At 40.1% G+C, this 19,477-nt stretch overlaps 1 protein-coding gene across 6 annotated transcripts in view; it reads left to right on the forward strand.

Moving 5' to 3' along the window:
- LOC141760261 (protein NLRC3-like) overlaps nucleotides 1–19,477 on the forward strand; it is a 46,547-nt gene that overhangs the window by 22,783 nt on the left and 4,287 nt on the right. For 3 of the 6 annotated variants that reach the window (XM_074622927.1, XM_074622960.1, XM_074622951.1), the window contains 3 exons: nucleotides 7,964–9,824; nucleotides 14,860–15,033; nucleotides 18,393–18,566. In XM_074622927.1, coding sequence (XP_074479028.1) covers nucleotides 7,964–9,824; nucleotides 14,860–15,033; nucleotides 18,393–18,566 — 2,209 coding nt within the window. Of the gene's footprint in view, nucleotides 1–2,660; nucleotides 2,837–4,922; nucleotides 5,040–7,123; nucleotides 7,222–7,963; nucleotides 9,825–14,859; nucleotides 15,034–18,392; nucleotides 18,567–19,477 lie in introns of those variants that run through there. The other 3 variants (XM_074622941.1, XM_074622944.1, XM_074622935.1) reach the window with 3 other exon arrangements.

Raw genomic sequence — 19,477 nt, forward strand, 5'->3', positions numbered from 1 at the left:
ACTCTAGAAACAAGCCCAAAAATACACTACCCACGACTACCAATATTAGTAAGGGACTTTTCAGGAAAACAAGCCCGAAGTCACTTATAATAAGCTGACTTGGCAACTCTGGCTCTGTTCCGTAAATGGAAACGCCGACTCAGCAGTTTGAAAAAGGTTGTGTCTAGAAGGGAGCCCGCAAATTGCGAAATCTGATTTGAGATCTGCAAAACTTGCACATACTCTTGCGAGACTTGCTGCCCGACAATATATCGGCCCAATTCCAATCCGGGGCTGCGGTCGAAAAGTCTTTTTCTCTTAGGAAGGTTCCTAACGGAGTGAAATGACCCGGAAGTAGCTCATTAGCAGCCATGATAAGAGCTGTTTGAATCCTATAAATGCAGAGGAAAGGTGCTTCAATGCTTCCTTTAATATCTCCTTTAGCATAGGATACACTGGACCGTCCTTAGCAAAGGAAAGAAGGTAATGCCGCCCCACAATTCCTTGCGGCTGCAACTTTTAATCTCATCGTGCAGGCCTAATTCAAAGGATGGATGGCTCTCCTAGCTAGATTGACAATAAGGGGGTTTCTGAGCAGTTTACACAACAGAAGTGCTCGCAATCCAATCGCCGAAAAATGCAACTCAGGTTGATATCAAATCACAGCATGGCTTTTCTATGGTGTTCCTCAAGATCTTGGTGTCTTAATGTGGTATTTTGGAGGGATTATTGATCATTTTTATCAATTCTCCAGTGTTATAAAATGGTTAAATTTAGCACAAAATCTGAGTAACAAATGGTTTCAACCCAAAAATTGCTGCAACAATTTATGAGATATAATAGAGCATGGGAATGATCATCATATACTTCTATCATAATGCTCTAAACCCTTATGCACTTTCACTATTTATTTTAATTATTTAATTAATTATTTTTTAATTCTGATTTATGACTAGAACAACTTGACACACAGTGCTGAATTAATCTTCAGGTTCCCAGCTTTCAGATGATGTACACCACTTGTATAGGAAATCTACTGCTGACCTGCTATCTCCCCCTAAAGACCCCCTGCATCCCCCTAAAAAAAGACTAAATCTGGTCTATTGTGGGTCTCAGAAGGTTAATTCAGCCTGTTCAAGGCAAGAGAGATTCTTATGAACGCATCATGTTAAATGGCTGTGAACACACACACAGTCACAGATGAACTCAGCTGATTTCCTGTAAATGGAGAGGGAAGGAGCCACACTCACCATGTGATCCAGGCTCATGAGAACAGGGAAGGAATCCTGAAAGTTAAAGTGTTCAGTCAGTCAGCTCCAGACTGAAGGCTGAAGCAGGGTGAGTGTTAATCCAACATTTTATTATTTCACTGTCAAAGTCTCTGAGTCAGTTTTGTCCCTGTGGACTGTAGGGTAGGGAACTGTTAGAATGAACTCAACAGTTTGATTCATCTGTGAACACAAAGTCATGACTCGCTGAATAATACTCATTAAACCTGCCGTAACCCAAGAAAACAAGCAGAGATTCAAAGAGAACTGACCAGATAGAGTTCTGGATGGTTTTATTGTACTCTTTGGTGTGTAAAGGTATTATGGGTATTCCATGTTAAATGATGATATGTATCTCTTAGATCATGATATTTATCTAAATCTATCATGATCTAACAGATAAATGATGATATGTATCTGTTAGATCATGATAGATCAGTGTTTGTGTTATTTAAACTGTTTCACTTGTTATTGTTTTATTTACAGTAGACGTGCATTACGATGTGTTATTTTAGTGTATTATGTATTTCAAGGAGAGGAAAACATGCACATTCTCAAAATTGTTTGTGGTGCTTGGAGTAGATACCCTCCAATATGTACTTTTTCAAAAAAATGACTTGATCCCGCACACACTTTTCTCTGCTTTATTAGTCAACGTTTCGATCATGATGATGATAACCCACTTTGGGCTCAATGATGAGTGTATGTCTGTAAAATATAGAACTTCTACTTAATTGTAATGATGATGGCTTGGCATTTTGATCTTGTTGTTTGAGTTGCTGTTAGTAAATTGACCAAGCAATGTTTTTAAGGTGTAACTTTATATACTTATGATCATGTGCCCTGATAATTTATGGTAAGATTATTAGTGTTTTCCTTCAATAGTGATGTATGTTTGATGTTCTTTGTTTGACATGTATTTTTCTTCTCTTCTCTTACTGTTTTTTTTCATGGTGCAATGGATATGTGATGATGTCACTTCCTCAACCAATAGGGATGGCAGACACTTCCAATCATCCAATCACATTGATTTGGTGGTGTTTAAAAGAACACTCACCACCATTTTATCTTCTTAATGTCCTGATGAAGGTCCTTGTTGACCAAAACGTTGACTAATAAAGCAGAAAAAAATGTGTGTGCGGAGCAAGTCATTTTTTTGATAAAGTGTATTATGTATTGTCACAATGTAAACTGTGTGGACCCCAGGAAGAATAGCTGCTGTTATGCAAAAGCTAATGTGGATCTAAATAAACAAACAAACTGTATACTGTGTGTGTGTGTGTGTGTGTGTGTGCGCGCGCGCGCGTGTGTGTGTGTTTGATAGAGAGAGAGGTTGTGTGTTACTTCCTGTTCTCTCAGTGTTGCCCGTGACTCTTGTACTAACTTGTTTCCTTTAAATCATCTGAACTCACAGTCAGTGTACCTGTTTTTCCTCTCAGACTGACTTCAGATCAGAAGATGAGTGATTGTGTGGAGGAAGAGGAGGACAGAGCAGAGTCTCTAGTCTCTGGCTGTCTGTCTATGAAGAGTGATCAGTCTAAAGAATATCCTCCATTCTTCAGTAATGAACCTGGACCCTCAGAGTCAAAGTAAGAGAGCTGCTACCAACTCATTTATGACTAATTTTCACTTTCCTCTACCAATACTGTTTGCTGTTGATTTTGTGTTTCTATTTTAAAATTTCTACTAAAATGTATTTGCTAACTGAAGTTGAACAAACTTTTCACAACACAAAGAGAACTAAAGCCCCCCCCCCCCCCCCCCATCTAGTTTTACTTCCTGTTTTTTGGTTCATGCTGGCCCAATTCCAATCCGGTCCCTACACCCTCCCTCTCCATGGCGGAGTGAACTATGTTTGTAGTCACACACAGCTTAATGAAGCTCCTTTTTCTAAGGTGGAGGGTATCAACACAGCGGCGGAACGAACTTCCCTCTCTCCGGCAAAGAAAGAAATATCAGGATCAGAAATACTTTATTTTACACTAAATTATTGCACTGTTAAGTCAGTATTGCACAGTTGGAGATATAATAAATGATGGGGCTATTGCTCCTGATAGGGGTAAAAAAATAATATATATATATATATTTTTTTACCCCTATCAGGAGCAATAGCCCCTGTGTATATATATATACAGTGTATATATATATATATATATGTATATATATATATATATATATATATACACACACACACACACACACACACACAAACACACAGACATACACACACACACCGTTTTCTAGTCTAGACAAGAGTATATTTGATCCTAAATACAATCTACTTACTTTATGTTGTTGACGTCTGTATGACAATAAAGTAGAATAAATTAAATGTCTATCAGTTTGAGCAGTTTACAAGTTAATATTTGTACCAGTAGTCACACGGAACTTACATTGGATCACTAAAAGGCATTGCATGTCGTCAGTTAGGGCAGCTAGTTAAGTCGGCATCGATGCAGGTTCACTGTTGGAGGGTTTTATAACCCACTTCCACTCCCCGTGAATTGATTTGGAATGACACTTGATATGGCGGACCCTCCACGCGATCGCGCAAATGGAGTGGAAGTGTGTAGGGGGAGGGTGTAGGGGGTGGATTGGAATTGGGCTGCTCTTTCTCAAACAGAGAATGGGGATGTGGTTATTAGTCAGACGTAATTCATCACCATGGCAACCAAGTTGCATTGTTTTTCAAACCAGTTTAGATGAATTTACTATTTATCAGACCACAAATGAGACCAGAATTATCTCAACTCACCAAATCTCTCTAACTCTATCTCTTCTTCACCGTCTCCTCCTGGCGAGGCGGCCTTCTGGCTGCTGCTGCACCGAGGAGCTGCACCGCCGCACGCCGCCCACAGGACGGATAGACATGTTAACGAGGTCCGCCGTTTGAGATACAGTTTCGGGATGTTTTGGAGGTTCACCATCCACCAGCACCGGCCGCTCTCTCCTCTGCTCCAGCACCGACACCGTACCGGGCTGCTCAGAGATTCGTTTATTTCTCTAACATGACTTTTCTCTGGTTTTCTCTCGGACTGAAAGTTGCGCTCCCAGTCGATCGGACCTGATAGAGGCCGGCAAACCTCCAAAACGGCATCGGCTGCTTTCCGTTAATTCCTCTCCAGCAGGAGGAGAAAGTAAAGAAGAGAGCGAGTGAGAGAGACAGTCAGTGTGTTGTGTTAATTCTGCCGGTGGGATTTTGTGTAATCCACTACGTTGATTGCAGCCGTTCTCGGAATTCACAAAAGCCATTGTGAAAATAAACAGACTAAACATTAGTTTAGTCTGTTGAGGAAACTAAAAACTAAAATGAAAACCCTCATTTAGTTTAATTTTTAGCAAAAAAATTAAGTTATTTGTCAAAAAAAAAAAAAATTGGCAAAAAGTGTGGCTAATCAACTTAGTCAGGAAATGACTCAAATAAATATGAAATATTATAGAAATGCCAAATTACACTGGAAGGGGGCTTTAATTTGTGCTTTCTTCCTCTTTGTATCTGTGACAGCTGTCAGTCACCCAGAAAAGCTTTAATCTAAGAGGACTAATACAAACTTTTAAACCAAATTATTGAAAGTAGCGGTAGTTTGTGTATTTAGAGCTACTGAAATGGCTTTGTCATCAGAGAATTTATCAAGGATTCATGTCATATGAATAAAATAATCTTGGTGTTTGCAGAGTTCAGTACAGACCGAGAGCAGAGTCTCCAGTACCCAGCTGTCTGTCTATGAAGAGTGACCAGTCCAAAGGAATACCTATATGCTTCAGTGATGAACCTGGACCCTCAGACACAAAGTAAGAGACTGTTTTTACTGTAAGCTGACCTGGTGAACGATGATGCATTGAGGCTAAAAGATTTATATTCCTGATGCAGAACTATCTATTAGTGCAGATACTGTTTCAACCTAAGATGGATCTTAGTCTGCGTTTTATAGCCACAATCTACTGATTGTATTTCTGTAACAAAACACCAAAGAACCTCCATTTCACAATTTACACGTCAAGAAAATCTTTATAATTTTGCCCGAACGTTGAAGTCGCTGTAAAGATTTACAACTATTCAAAATCTGGAAGAATGTGCTTCAAATGTGTAATTAATTGTCTCATATTTGTCCTCAAAATATTTTGTTGGTTTGACTTTTCCTAAAATCAGCTGTTATGACAGCTTTTTTGAAGTGGGGTTGTACGTATACTCCCGTGTTCTGGGTGGTAAAATTACTGCTTTTGTGAATAGAATCTGATGGCTTTGAAGAGAGCGATATAACGGCTTCAGTTCCCCGTCAGAGAGGGCTGTCTGACGGCGAGGTAAAGCCACTGTGGACGGGAGTAGCGAAAAAAAGTATTTTAGCCACCTAAAAAAAAATATTTGTTTAAGTGTACGCTATATTTAGAATATTTTCTCTGCTTTACTTCGCCATCAGACAGCCCTTTCTGACAGAGAACTGAAGCTGTTTTATCACTGTCTTTAAAGCCACCAGACTCAATTCACAAAACCAGTAATTTTCCCTCTCAGAACAGGAGAGTAGCTGGTCTACCGCTGCATCCATCGGTTAGTTAGTTTGTGTTATTGTGTGACTTTCTGATCTGAACTAATTTGGCGTCCGCAGCAATAAATCACTTAGCTTCCTGCCGGTACTCCGGTCTGCTTCTCCAAACTGGGAGCACGCCGGCCACCATCTAAGTTACTGTGTGTAACGTTAATACACTGACTATAAGGATGTATATACAGTATATACTGTAAATGTAGCAGTGTCATCATGCAGAAACCTACGTCAGGTCACCATGTGGGAAAACATCTTTAGAAGGGCTTGAAGGGAAAATAGCATTTTGATGCTAAAACATACGTACGTAGTTCTCAGATTTGAATACATAAGGAACACCACTGGAAAGATACAGAATGATATAACAACAAAATTATGCCATGCCAATGCCATGATTTTGTTGACTGTGTGTTTGTATATTACATTTCTACTAAAATGTATTTTCTAACTGAAGTTTAACAAACTTTTCATGACAGAACATGACAGGATTTCAGCGCATTGTTGTGACGGTCATCCTACTACTAGCGACCATGCTAGCAACAGGCACGGCATATTGGTAGCTAGCTAGTTAGACTTGTATAACTAATTCCATAAATACAGTACCAGACTTTTGTTGACCACGTATAGCACAGATGGAAAAAATCCAAGATACCTTACTGGTGTGTTCATCACTGTGGAAACTAAAAGCTAGTTACTGCCCAAATCCTGGATTTCTCCGTTCCAGTGGACAGCACTTGAATTAACTATAACTACTGGAAAACTAAAGAAGTCAGAAAGGTATGACACAGTTTCCCTGTTTTATAAGTGGTTATTGTTATCACATAAAATAGATTCAGAAAGTGACAGAATGGTTCTTTATATTGCAAATGTTGTTGAAATTCTATACTCCATTCATATCGCCACTGACAGGCAGTTACTGTTTACCCTGATGACGCTGCCACCTTGTGGTTTCCCGGGGCGTCCTCGCAATATGTGCATACATGAGCAGGTTGCAGTTCTTTCATACAGTTATATAGTTTATATAGTTATTTCGCCTCCAAAATAACTTTAATGTTTTAAAAATGGCCGTTGTTCTCCTTTAATAAACAAACTTCAGTCAGATCACTAAATGTTTAATTAGACAGTCAGATAGGAAAAGCAGCTAATTCTTGTTTATTAAAGCAGGAGAGTTAAAATAAAGAAACATTTTCATTACAGACTGAATGCTGAATTCAAACAGAAAAGTAACAACACTTTAACTCGTCTCTGTGACTTTCTGAGCTACATTATCAGCCAAGTCTTGATATTTTTCACCAACAATCAACAAATAATTTTAGTAATAAAGTAATGTCTCCACAGAGAGAAAAAGAGGAGTCATGCTTCTGGGGAGGAGCTGATGTCCAGATCCAGAACAAGACCTGGACCTCAGACAGCCAGTCATACCAGCACTGTACAAAGTAAGACTGTAAATTGGTCTGCTGATATCTTCATGTCTGGAAACAGGACTTGTTGTTTTAATACACTGACTATTGTTGACAACTGTTTAAGATCTTCTCCACCATACATGTCTGCTCTGTATCTCTTGTACTTTGTTCTCCTCTGAGAGAAAATGTTTGTTTTTATGATAGCACTCCATCTTTGCATTAACCAATCAGAATGATGTTTGTTTTCCATCGGCGTAGATGAAGATGGAGAACTATTAATCTCTGTAAAGCAACAACATCACTGTTCTATCATAGACAGACAGACACACTGATGAAAAGGGAGTTTTTCCTTGCCATTGTCGCATAACAATGCATGCTCATGGGGGATCTCTTGTTGGGCCTCTAAATTATAGAGTAAGGTCTAAACCCACTCTATTTGAAAAGCATCTTAAGATAACTTCTGTTATGATTTGACACTATAAAAATAAATTGAATTGAATTGAACTGAACTGAACAGGAGCCACAGACTTTGAATAACATTAGCTTTCCTGCTACAGTCTCCTTCTCTGACTTACAAACACACGTTCTGCAGAGCGACTTGTTGAAAAACTATTAAAAATAAATATAAAAATCACTTTGACGTTAGTTTTGACTTCAAGAAGGGATGATGACTTTATAACCTTTACTTTATATTTTCTTATAATGATTATTTTCATATTGGCAATGAAAATAATAAGTTTCTTTATTTTGTCTTAAGCTTGTCTCTCTCTTTCAGCAGATAGTGGTCTGCAGGAGGTTGTAGATGAACATAAGATCAGTCTGAGGAGGAGATGTGAATGTGTGACTGAAGGAGCTGATGAAACAGGAAGTGGAACCCTCCTCAACAGGATCTACACTGAGCTCTACATCACAGAGGGACAGAGTGAAGAAGTGAATACCCAACATGAGGTGAGGCAGCTTGAGACAGCTTCCAAGAAGAACACCCTCCATGACACTCCAATCAAGTGCCAGGACATCTTTAAAGCCTTACCTGACCAACAGGGACAAATCAGAGTCGTTCTGACGAACGGCGTCGCTGGCGTTGGAAAAACCTTCTCAGTGCAGAAGTTCACTCTGGACTGGGCAGAGGGCTTGGAAAACCAAGATGTCAGTCTGGTGATTCTGCTTTCGTTCAGGGAGCTGAACTTGATCAGAGATGAGCAGTACAGTCTTCTCATGCTGCTCCATGTTTTCCATCCAACATTAGAGAAGGTCACAGCAGAGAAGCTCGCTGTCTGTAAAGTTCTGTTCATCTTTGACGGCCTGGATGAAAGCAGACTTTCACTGGATTTCCACAACAATGAGGTTGTGTCTGATGTCACCCAGAAGTCATCAGTCAACGTGCTGTTGACAAACCTCATCCAGGGGAATCTGCTTCCCTCAGCTCTCGTCTGGATAACTTCCCGACCTGCAGCAGCCAATCAGATCCCTCCTGCATGTGTTGACAGGGTAACAGAAGTACGAGGCTTCACTGACGCCCAGAAGGAGGAGTACTTCAGGAGGAGAGTCAGTGATGAAGAGCTGTCCAGCAGAATCATCTCACACATCAAGACATCCAGGAGCCTCCACATCATGTGTCTAATCCCAGTCTTCTGCTGGATCACTGCTACAGTTCTGGACCACATGTTGACTACAGACCAGAGAGGAGAGCTGCCCAAGACCCTGACTGACATGTACTCACACTTCCTGTTGGTTCAGACAAAGAGGAAGAAGCAGAAGTATGGTGAGGGACATGAGACGAGTCCACAGGAGCTGACGAAGGCTGACAGGAAAGTTCTTCTGAAGCTGGGGAGGCTGGCGTTTGAACATCTGGAGAAAGGAGACATCATGTTCTCCCAAGAAGACCTGGAGCGGTGTGGTCTTGATGTCACAGAGGCCTCGGTGTACTCAGGAGTTTGTACAGAGATCTTCAAAAGAGAGTGTGTGATCTTCCAGAAAACAGTCTACTGCTTTGTTCATCTGAGCATTCAGGAGTTTCTGGCTGCAGTCTACATGTTACACTGTTACACAAACAGCAACACAAAGGTACTGAAGGACTTCCTGGGAGAAGACTACAAGCACACAGATTCAAACCCAAAGTCTTCTCTCAAGAACATCTCTAAGCATTTTGGAAACAATGCTAGTCGTGGCCCATCTCTGGATGTCTTCCTGAAGAGAGCCATGGAGAAATCCCTTGAAAGTAAAAATGGTCACCTGGACCTGTTTGTTCGCTTCCTTCATGGCCTCTCTCTGGAGTCCAACCAGAGGCTCTTAGGAGGTCTGCTGGGTCAGACAAAGAGCAGTCCAGGAAGCATCCAGAGAGTCATCAACAACCTGAAGGAGATGAACAAAGATAATATCTCTCCTGACAGAAACATCAACATCTTCCACTGTCTGACGGAGATGAACGACCACTCGGTACATCAGGAGATCCAAAAGTTCCTGAAGTCAGAGAACAGATCAGAGAAGCAACTCTTTGTGATCCACTGCTCAGCTCTGGCCTACATGCTGCAGATGTCAGAGGAGGTTCTGGATGAGTTGGACCTGAACAAGTACAACACAACAAAGGAGGGACGACTTAGACTGATTCCAGCTGTGAGGAACTGCAGAAAAGCTCTGTAAGTCCAGATTGTGATGGAATTTTGTATTAATTTCTCTCTCCTTGGTCAGAGTGTTTCTCAGAGTGTCCCTCTGTTGACATTATTGGGTTGGAGTCCTGCCTAGGGGAGCCACCGTTATCTGTACAGGTGTGTCAGTAGCGGGGACCATAGAGCCAGTAGCTGGGGCAACCAGGGTCAGAGATGCCAGAGGAACCGAGTAAGTCAAAACATGATAAGGTTAAAACACTGTGCACCTGGGGAAGGGCAGGGTTGTGAAGCCTTCAAGCAAAGAGCACCTCAATGGTTGAGACCTGACAATTGCTCCTTGATCAAGCTTCAATAAACCTTCTGTGTAGGACATCAACAGCTCAGGGGCCTCTTCCTTCCTATTGAGTTAACTTGTGTATCAAAAATTCCACCACACAGATGTGATTAACTTTATAGATCAGTGTAGATTAGTAGTTTAGTTCCTGAAATATACACACTTTTAAAATTATTCTTAAAATATAATATTCTCACAAGTGTTAAATGTGTTTATTACATAAATATGTCAGTTGTATTTCGTCGCAGATGTTATTGAACTGTTTCAAATGTTGAGTTGAAAAAGGTTTCAGTTGGTTGTGTTTCTAGCTGTCAAGTTAATGACCACTTATTCTATTTATTTCTAATAATTGTTACATTTTACAGTTTTTCCTTACTTATCTTTTTGGGTAATGGAGACAACATGTGAGCCTGGTAAAACAAATGAAAAAAACTAAAAATGTAGCTGGCTGGTGGAGCGCTGGGTCTAGCTGGTATAACGGCAGCAACAGAACGTTTGCTGATCCAGCAGGGAGTCGGGGCGGTCCTGGGATCAGAGCCCTGGTTGCTGGGGTTTGCACTGGCTGAATTTGAGCTAACTGCTAACTGGGGGTACGTCTCCTGGAGCTGCTGCACACTTTACTCCCGGTGAAGCAGCCTCCCGGCGGCGAGGAGGACGAGGCGGGGGTGCGAGCCGATTTCTCGTTTCTGCTTCTTCTAATTTAATCCAGACAGTGCAGTGTCCATTCAGAGAATGTCTGTTCAGAACGGGCAGAGTGCTTGCAGCTTTCCCGAGAACGGTTAGCAGAGGTAATTTCTAAATAGGTTTATCAGTTGCTTGCTTTGACATAACCACCACGGTTATAAAGCAGAGCATGGACTTAATTATCGGAGGTATTTTCCTGGAGGTAACGTTATTAGTGTTATTTGTTAGTATAAAGTCTGACACCGGGGAAATACCGCCTTACTCACGGGGGAAAAACACACACAGGTCACAGCTTACTCACGATTACACCGATGAAATACATAAGAAGAGGTTGGTTGTAAAGTGAACTGCAGTCAATGAGCCGCGGTCTGCTCGCTGTGGATGACATGCTTGACTCAGTCTGCAGTGCCCTGAAGCCCCGCCCCCGCTGCTGCACAGAGCGCTGGTCGCTTGTTTATTCAAAGTTTACTAATATTGAACGCGTGTCCAAATTTCTCCATCCTTCTGTTTATCACTACAGTTTATTTTTTGACCGCTTGCTCCACAAGCATCAAAGTTATAACTTCCTGCTCCAGCGGGATCCCAATCCTGATGGCGTCCTCTAAAGCAGAGCGCTGCACACACACACGGCCTCCGTGGTCGCTCATCAACACAACTCACAGCTCATATTAAAACACTGTCATTCTTAAAGTATCGGTACTAATAAAACGCGGTATCGTGATATCTTTCTAGTATCAGTATACCGTGCAACACTCTTGGATGAGCGGTTCTCAAGATATGCGATGGACATACAGACAGAGATTCCTTGTTTTATAGTTAGATCAACAAACTATCAAAACGCACACAGACCCTGGATGTATTATTGACGAGCCCTCGGTGCAGCTCTACTTCTTGGTCCTCTCATGTTGGATTGAGAGCAGACTGGACGCTACAGTGACTCACTATCGCCTCTCAAGGTACAAGTAAGCTAGTACTACAAGAAAGTCAGGGCCGGACCTTGCTGGTTGGCAGTAGATTTCTCTGCAGCACAATACATTGTTGTATTTGGCATAGCGTCAAAACTGTTACTTCTTCATATTCTTTTGATAATGATAAATTATAATTTTCAATTTTTTTAAACTACATTTCTGGCCAGATGTTACATGTTGCACCTTTAAAGAACCTCGACCAAAAAAACAAACTAATTTCTGCTGCCTCCACACTGATTTCCACTGTATTAATTCTATTTTGTAACTGCTCTGTATATATTCTGTTTTTATGTCTTTGAAGCACTTTGTACAGTTGTTTTTGAAAAGTGCTGTATAGATGGATTATTCTTATTACTATTGTTCTTCTTATTATTATTATTGATTGAGTATGTAACTTTAGCTGAAGCAGCCACTTTGGCCACAAGTGACAATTATGGGGTAATGTTGAATGCTATGCTAACAGTGATTTGGTTGCACAAGTGGAGAATATTCATCAAGTCAGTGAACTGATTCAGTAATGTCAGTTGCACAACAACAGTCAGTCTAAAGTTTTAACATTAGCATTAGCTTGGGTTGTGCCAGTGTAAAATATACTGGGAAAAGAAAGTTCGGAAACTTGTGTTTGATGGATTATTTCTCTGTTGTTACAGGCTTCCCAACGATGTAAAATACAATGCCAATTATGGCATTGTATTTTACATCGTTGGGAAGCCTGTTTATTTACCTTCACAATGATGTCCAACTTGTAAGGGACATGCATTTGGCACAGCTGATTATGTGGGTAGCGCCCAAGACAAATTTGCCAAAATGCTCTGCCAATGGTAAACAGTGTATTCTCATGTTGGTATTGAATCTTGTTTTGAGTTGTTTGGTGGATTGGATGATTGAACTCTCTATCAGTAACAAGGAACAAACAAGACATAGAGTATTGGCTATTTTACACTTTATTCATTTAATACACCGTCAGGAGCCTCAGTAGCGGTAGAAGATCCATACGCAGCCACAACAGCCTGGCACCTCCTCCTCATGCTGGTCACCAACCTGGTCACACGTTGCTGTGGGATGGCGTTCCATTCCTCAACCAGGATTCGTTGCAGGTCAGCCAGCGTGGTTGTGTTGGTCACTCTAACACGTACAGCACGCCCAAGCTGATCCCACAAGTGTTGAATTGGTTGAGGTGTGGACTTTTGGCAGGCCGTTCCATTCTCTCTACTCCCACATTGTGGAGGTAGTCTGTGATAACCCTGGCTCTGTGGGGGTGAGCGTTGTTTCTTGGAGGATGAAGTTAGGTCCCAGATTGTGGAGATATGGGATCGCCACTGTCTGCAGAATCTCATCCCAATATCTCACTGCATTGAGATAGCCTTCAATGATGAAAAGTCTTGTTTTGCCAGTGAGGGAGATGCCGCCCAACATCGTGACACTGCCCCCACCAAAAGCTGTTACTCCATCGGTTCAACAATCAGCATAGCGTTCTCCGCGTCGTCTCCATACTTTGACCCTGCCATCCAACTTTGGCAGACAGAACCTGGACTCATCACTGAACATGACATTCCCCCACATGTTCAGGTTCCATTGTCTGTGTTGTCGACACCAGCGCAAACGGGCCTGACGGTGAAGGGCAGTCATTGCAGGCTTCCTGCAGGCTTCCTGGTAGCCTTATGAGAATACACTGTTTACCATTGGCAGAGCATTTTGGCAAATTTTTCTTGGGCGCTACCCACATAATCAGCAGTGCTGCTCATCCCACAAATGCATGATCCTTACAAGTTGGATATCATTGTGAAGGTAAATAAACAGGCTTTTCAATGATGTAAAATACAATGACCATTAGCATTGTAAGAACAGAGAAATAATCGACCAAACACAAGTTTCCGAACTTTTTTATCCCAGTTTATTTCAAACCGATTTGATATTAAGCCAAACACCAGACCGGACTGGTATACCGAATTTTACCACCAGTTGTCGCACTTGACTCAGCCACCGCAGAGAGCCCATGAATGAGAGTGGAGCGACTCCAGTCCACTTGGTGGCAGTAGTGCACCTCTAAGCTGGTTTGCCAACCACCAATAAACACTAAAGAAGAAGAAGAAGTGGCACAAAATGTTGCTATGTTGCCGCAGTTTTAGTTTTCTTTGAGACCAGCTCTGCCATGTCTCGTCTCGTCACCCCAAAAAACAAATGAACTTCCTAGTAAATAAACCTCTTCTTGTTTATAAACCAACATACTATCATAATATTGTCATATTGCTTATTAGTAATGCAATACAGGCTTTATTTAGTACTGTGACTCTATTTGCACAGGTTGTTGATGTAGGCTACTTTTTAATTTCCCAGAACGTGTCATAGTGAAAAATGTCGGTTCCGCCGGTTAGCATAAAATCAAACTGGTTTAAGCTCGTACCCCAGACCGGACCGGCAAAACCAGTGACACGAGACAAAGATTGTCGTTGTAAAACACCTGAGTGTGTTGAATCGGGCAATGGTGCATTTTATTGCTCATGAATTCAAGTTGTGTTCCATAATCTTGTTTTTAAATCTTTTCTTTTATTCTGTTACTCACAGAAGGAAACTCTGGTGTTTCTCTCTCTTGTTGGTGTAGAGAAGAGTAGTATCAGGAAATATACAGCTTCCACCAATAACAGCAGTCTGATGAATATATAACAGCAGAATGGTAGAATTCAGACTTTTTAAGAGATCTTATACACACCAAAGATCGATGGTGTGTTTTTAATGCAGATACACTGATAACATCTTTCTGAGATCTGGACATTGACATTGTCAGAGATCACACTGACAGACTGGACATTATGGAAGCCTCAATTTAACTAAATTTTCTCTCTCTTCATCTGCAAGATTAAAGAAAAACAAACATTAAAAGTCTGCAGGTTTGAGAGAGAGTGATGAGAATTATTGTTTCATGTCAAACAGTGACATAAGATTAGCTGAATGCTGATGGGAAAAGCAAAATGTTAATCAAACAAGTGGAAATCAAACTGTTTAGTCATTAAATGCATGAAGTAAATATAAACTGTCCTCTTTCATAATAAAATATTTTGGGATTTTTGTGTCATGACAGACTTTCTCGCTGTGGACTCTCAGATACTCACTGTGAAGTTGTGGCCTCAGCTCTGAAGTCCAACCCCTCCCATCTGAGAGAGCTGGACCTGAGTAACAACTACCTGCAGGATTCAGGATTGAAAATGCTGTCTGCTGGCCTGGAGAGTCCAAACTGTACACTGGAGACTCTGAGGTCAGTTCACTGACTGTAGCTTACTGTATGTAGTTTGTACACACACTCTTTATGCACTGGCTCTGCTCCAGATGGCTCTAGAGAGGGACTTTAGCGTTTTCGCGTCGGCCACCGTCGCTCTCCAACCTGCTTGGAACACAGAAGAGGCTTCAGTTGGTTGCAATCTCCTTACGTCACTGCTAGATACCACCAGATCCTATACACTGGACCTTTAACCACAGACCTCATTTCAGGCATCTAACTAAAAATCCATTGACTTCCAGACGAGGGAACAGAAAGTGCTAAAATGCTAACTCATTTCTGGGTTTTAGGACTCATTCCCGTAGTTCTCTATTTGAACATGTCTAAAGGTGCAGCACTCTTCAACAAACACGTATTGTACCAATTTAAAGGCAAATATGTGATGATTATGAACAACATTACCTAATTAGAGGTTTCTATGTTTCGAAGTTTATCCCACGTTCTTAATTGTCTAATTATTTGAAGCCGCAGACATTTCAATTGCATCAAATGTAAATGAATAAATAAATAAATAAATAAATAAATAAATAAATAAATAAAATAAGTTGATCTTAAACTAATTGGAGGCTTCAGCAGTCTGAGTCAAATGTATTAGGGTTGGGTGACTAGGAGAAAATCAAATATCACAATATTTTTGACCAAATACTTCGATATAAATATTGCGATGATATTGTAAGATTCAACATTGGTGCTTTCACAAAATATTTACACAATGAGATTTTTGATAAATAATCATCAGTAATGTGGATCTCATGACTAAGTGTAAATGACAAATAATAGAACAGCTAGAATAGTCTGGTAAGTTCAGAAAATTACATCACTTTATTGAAATGTAGCCTTTAAAACCAGGAAAAGACAAGACTTATGCCATATCACGATATTACGATATCATAAAATGTAAGTTGATATCTCCTCTCATATCACTATATCGATATAATATCGATATATTGCCCAGCCTTAGTATGGATCCAGTAAGTATGTTGTGTTTGACAGTTTCCTTGTTGAGCTACAGGAGGATTAGTAACACATAGAGGGAATTTGGTACTAAACAGTCTGTAACTTTGGTAAACATAGGAGTGGGAAAAAAAATCGATTCACCTATGTATCGCAATTATTTTTTTACGAGTTTGAAATCGATTGTTTAATGCCAGAATCGATATATTTGCTTTATTTGAGTCTATGTGGAGGTATAAGGAAGTTACCGCTTTAATGTTGTAGTCCGAGTAACTTGACGTCATATCCGTTCCAACCAAAACAAACCGCAGCGAGCCGAAACGAGAAAGTAGAAAACGTAGGAGGGTCTGCGTGGATACGACCTGCACCCTCCCATATTAAATCCAAAGTGGTTAGACACTACACATACAATAAAGTATGGAAACACTTTGGTTTCACACATTGCAGGAAAAGCAGAGCTATTCATCATGGCTAAAGCTGCATGCTAACTCTGTCATGGACAGGAAACGTTATCATATTGCGGTAACGTGTGGTCAAGCCGGCCGTCACTCTCATCTCCGTGGTCAAATGGGCCGACGCTACATTTTTTAGAGCACCCATATACTGACATTTATGTTAAATGCATTCAAACGGCCCCAATGGAGCTGATCATGGATGTATAAAGACAACGGAGCTGACGGGGAGAGCTAGCGACGCACCTGAAGAAGTTAGAGCAAGTATACATGTGTGACTATGTCCAGTTTTCAAAATAAGGTGTTAACAAAGGGAACTGTATATACAAAATACATATATGGAAATAAGATTTATTCATTATATTCATCAGAAGTACAAAACATTACATGTCCCTTATGAATTAAAAAGAAAATACCACTAATTTGTGAGTCTTTATTCTTTACATTTTTGGGTTGCTGGAAATTTTTTTATAAATATTGCCTGACAATGACTGATATTTTGAATTCAGGACATCTCTGACTACATACATGCTGAAAATCAAACATTCTTACTGTATTAATTTAGATATTTTCCAAAGTAAAAGTCCCTAGAAGTGTACAATTCAACGTTTTTCAATAGTCTAGTGTTAAAAAAGTTTGCGAAAATTACAGTAAATCGCAAAATCAAATCACTTGTGGAATCGCAGTACTTAAAAATCACAATATATATCGAATCAGGAGATAGTTGAATTGTCCCAGCCCTAGTAAACACCCACTTGATTTGTCAGACTCACATGGCTGAATCTTCATATTAGTTGCAGTTGAACTTATGAAATCAATTCTTACAGTGTAGTTGTGTTATGAAAGGACCACTTCACAGAAAGAATGATTACTGCCACCAATAACTCTTTTAATGTATATATATATATATATATACATATATATATATATGTATATATATATATATATATATATATATATGTGGCTGTGGATTTAAGACACACTTGAACAAATGTGGACCTTTCCTGTAAATGACATAAACCTACTAAGCTACCAGATACAGTAAGAAGAAGGCCATGTAATAAAGGAAATAATGAAGTCCAATAAGTCTGATTTAATATTGATCCTCTAATTCCAAAATTGACTGAGATCAGCAGCATGTTATTGATGTGTATTGAAAGGAATAGGAGTATAAATGTTGTGGTGACATTTGGATTGAGTCTGTAGAAGGCTGACATTATGATGATCCACAATAACACAATGACAAAGTCACTCTACTCATTTTAGGGAAAAGCTCATTGATTAGGACATAGTAATGTTGAGCTACACATTTAAAACCTGAACACATCTGATTGGATTATAAAGTGATTTTTATCTTCATCATTTATCCTTTATTCAGATTGTGGAGCTGCAGTTTGTCAGAGATCAGCAAAAACGAATAATGCATGTTTTTGGGATACAGTGTAAACCCTGGTTGAGTCCACAGTGTGAATGGGGTATAAGTAACAGATATTCTTTTGCTGATTTTTTTTGTTGCCTGATTTTCTTCTCTTTCTCCCATAATCCATCCTGACATATTTGGCATCTTTGGCAACTTTGAGATCTTGAGTCGAATCTTGAATCAATTTGTGTGTTTTTTATTTTTGTTTAGCTGCACAACATGAGTTTGTATAGATGGATCCACTGGTGGAACTGTCAGAGTTTAAGAGGTGAAGTCACTACGTCTTTATTGAAGTAGCAGCACGTTGTCATTAATTTTAATGAGAGCTCTGTTTCACTTTTTGTATTTTACAGTTTTTAAACTGCATCCTGTTGGCTTCAGGTGTTTGGAGTTTACATTTTCTAAGCTGCTACGTTCTAAACCTTCTTTAGCTCTTAACATATTATTAATCATTGAATGATTTCAAGCATGAACGCTGTCTTCTAAAGTTACATCATTTATTCTTTATTCAGATTGTGGGGCTGCAGTTTGTCAGAGATCAGCTGTGCTTCTCTGGCCTCAGCTCTGAAGTCCAACCCCCCGCATCTGAGAGAGCTGGAGCTGAGTCACAACAAGCTGCAGGATTCAGGAGTGAAGCTACTGTGTGGTTTTCTGGAGAGTCCACACTGTAGACTGGAGACTCTGAGGTCAGACACCATTTTTTTCTTCTGTACTGAGATTAATATGATGTGAAAGTTGTGGCGAAATAAAACTGCAGATATAAGGCTGATATTATACTGATCCACACTGAGGGCCCTATTTTACACCCAGCGCACAGCCCTGACGCAGTTGTCATTTTCATGCCCAGCGCCCACGTTGTGTAATACCCTTTTCACACCAATGACCAGGGTTGGACCAGGGTTTACCTACCCTGGTCCAACCCTCCTTTTGTCAATTCAAACCAAGCCAGTCAACCCGGGTTGAACCCTGGTCAGGACAATTCAGATACAACCTGGGTCACACCCGGGAGCAATGCATACCAATTAGCTGAGGTGTTACAAATGGGCGGAGGGGTTACATCTCTGGAGGATTATAGAGAGATCAATTTTTGCAAAAACACAAAATGTCACAGAATGATGCATGTTTTTGGGATACAGTGTAAATATAGTACACGCAGCATTTTTAGCTTTATAAAATGTTTAACTATGTTGTATGTATGGAGCTGTAATGTATACAAAAACATACAGACAACATACAGATTTACAGTATCTATCAATCAGCACTCATGAACCTTTTTTCCTCTGTCCATCTAGAGTACCCATTTATCATATATTAGACTACAATGTGCTATCTAATATGATAATATAGGCTACACCACAAACGGATTAGACACTTCTGAAGACTGAAATGTATATTTCACTCACTCCACCATCCCAGCTAAGATTTGCTTCATATAGTAGACCTACTAAAGTTTTTCAGCTCGGCATGTGGCAACTTTTGGATAATGTAAGAGCTTGTCCAAAAATAATAAAATTAGTGTATATTTAATTTAGTTTGCTAATTGCTTGATAATGTAATGAACTAAGACTGAGTTTGTTATTTTATAACAGATTGGACA

Source organism: Sebastes fasciatus, chromosome 2 (assembly GCF_043250625.1).
Source record: "Sebastes fasciatus isolate fSebFas1 chromosome 2, fSebFas1.pri, whole genome shotgun sequence".
Classification (NCBI taxonomy): domain Eukaryota; kingdom Metazoa; phylum Chordata; class Actinopteri; order Perciformes; family Sebastidae; genus Sebastes; species Sebastes fasciatus.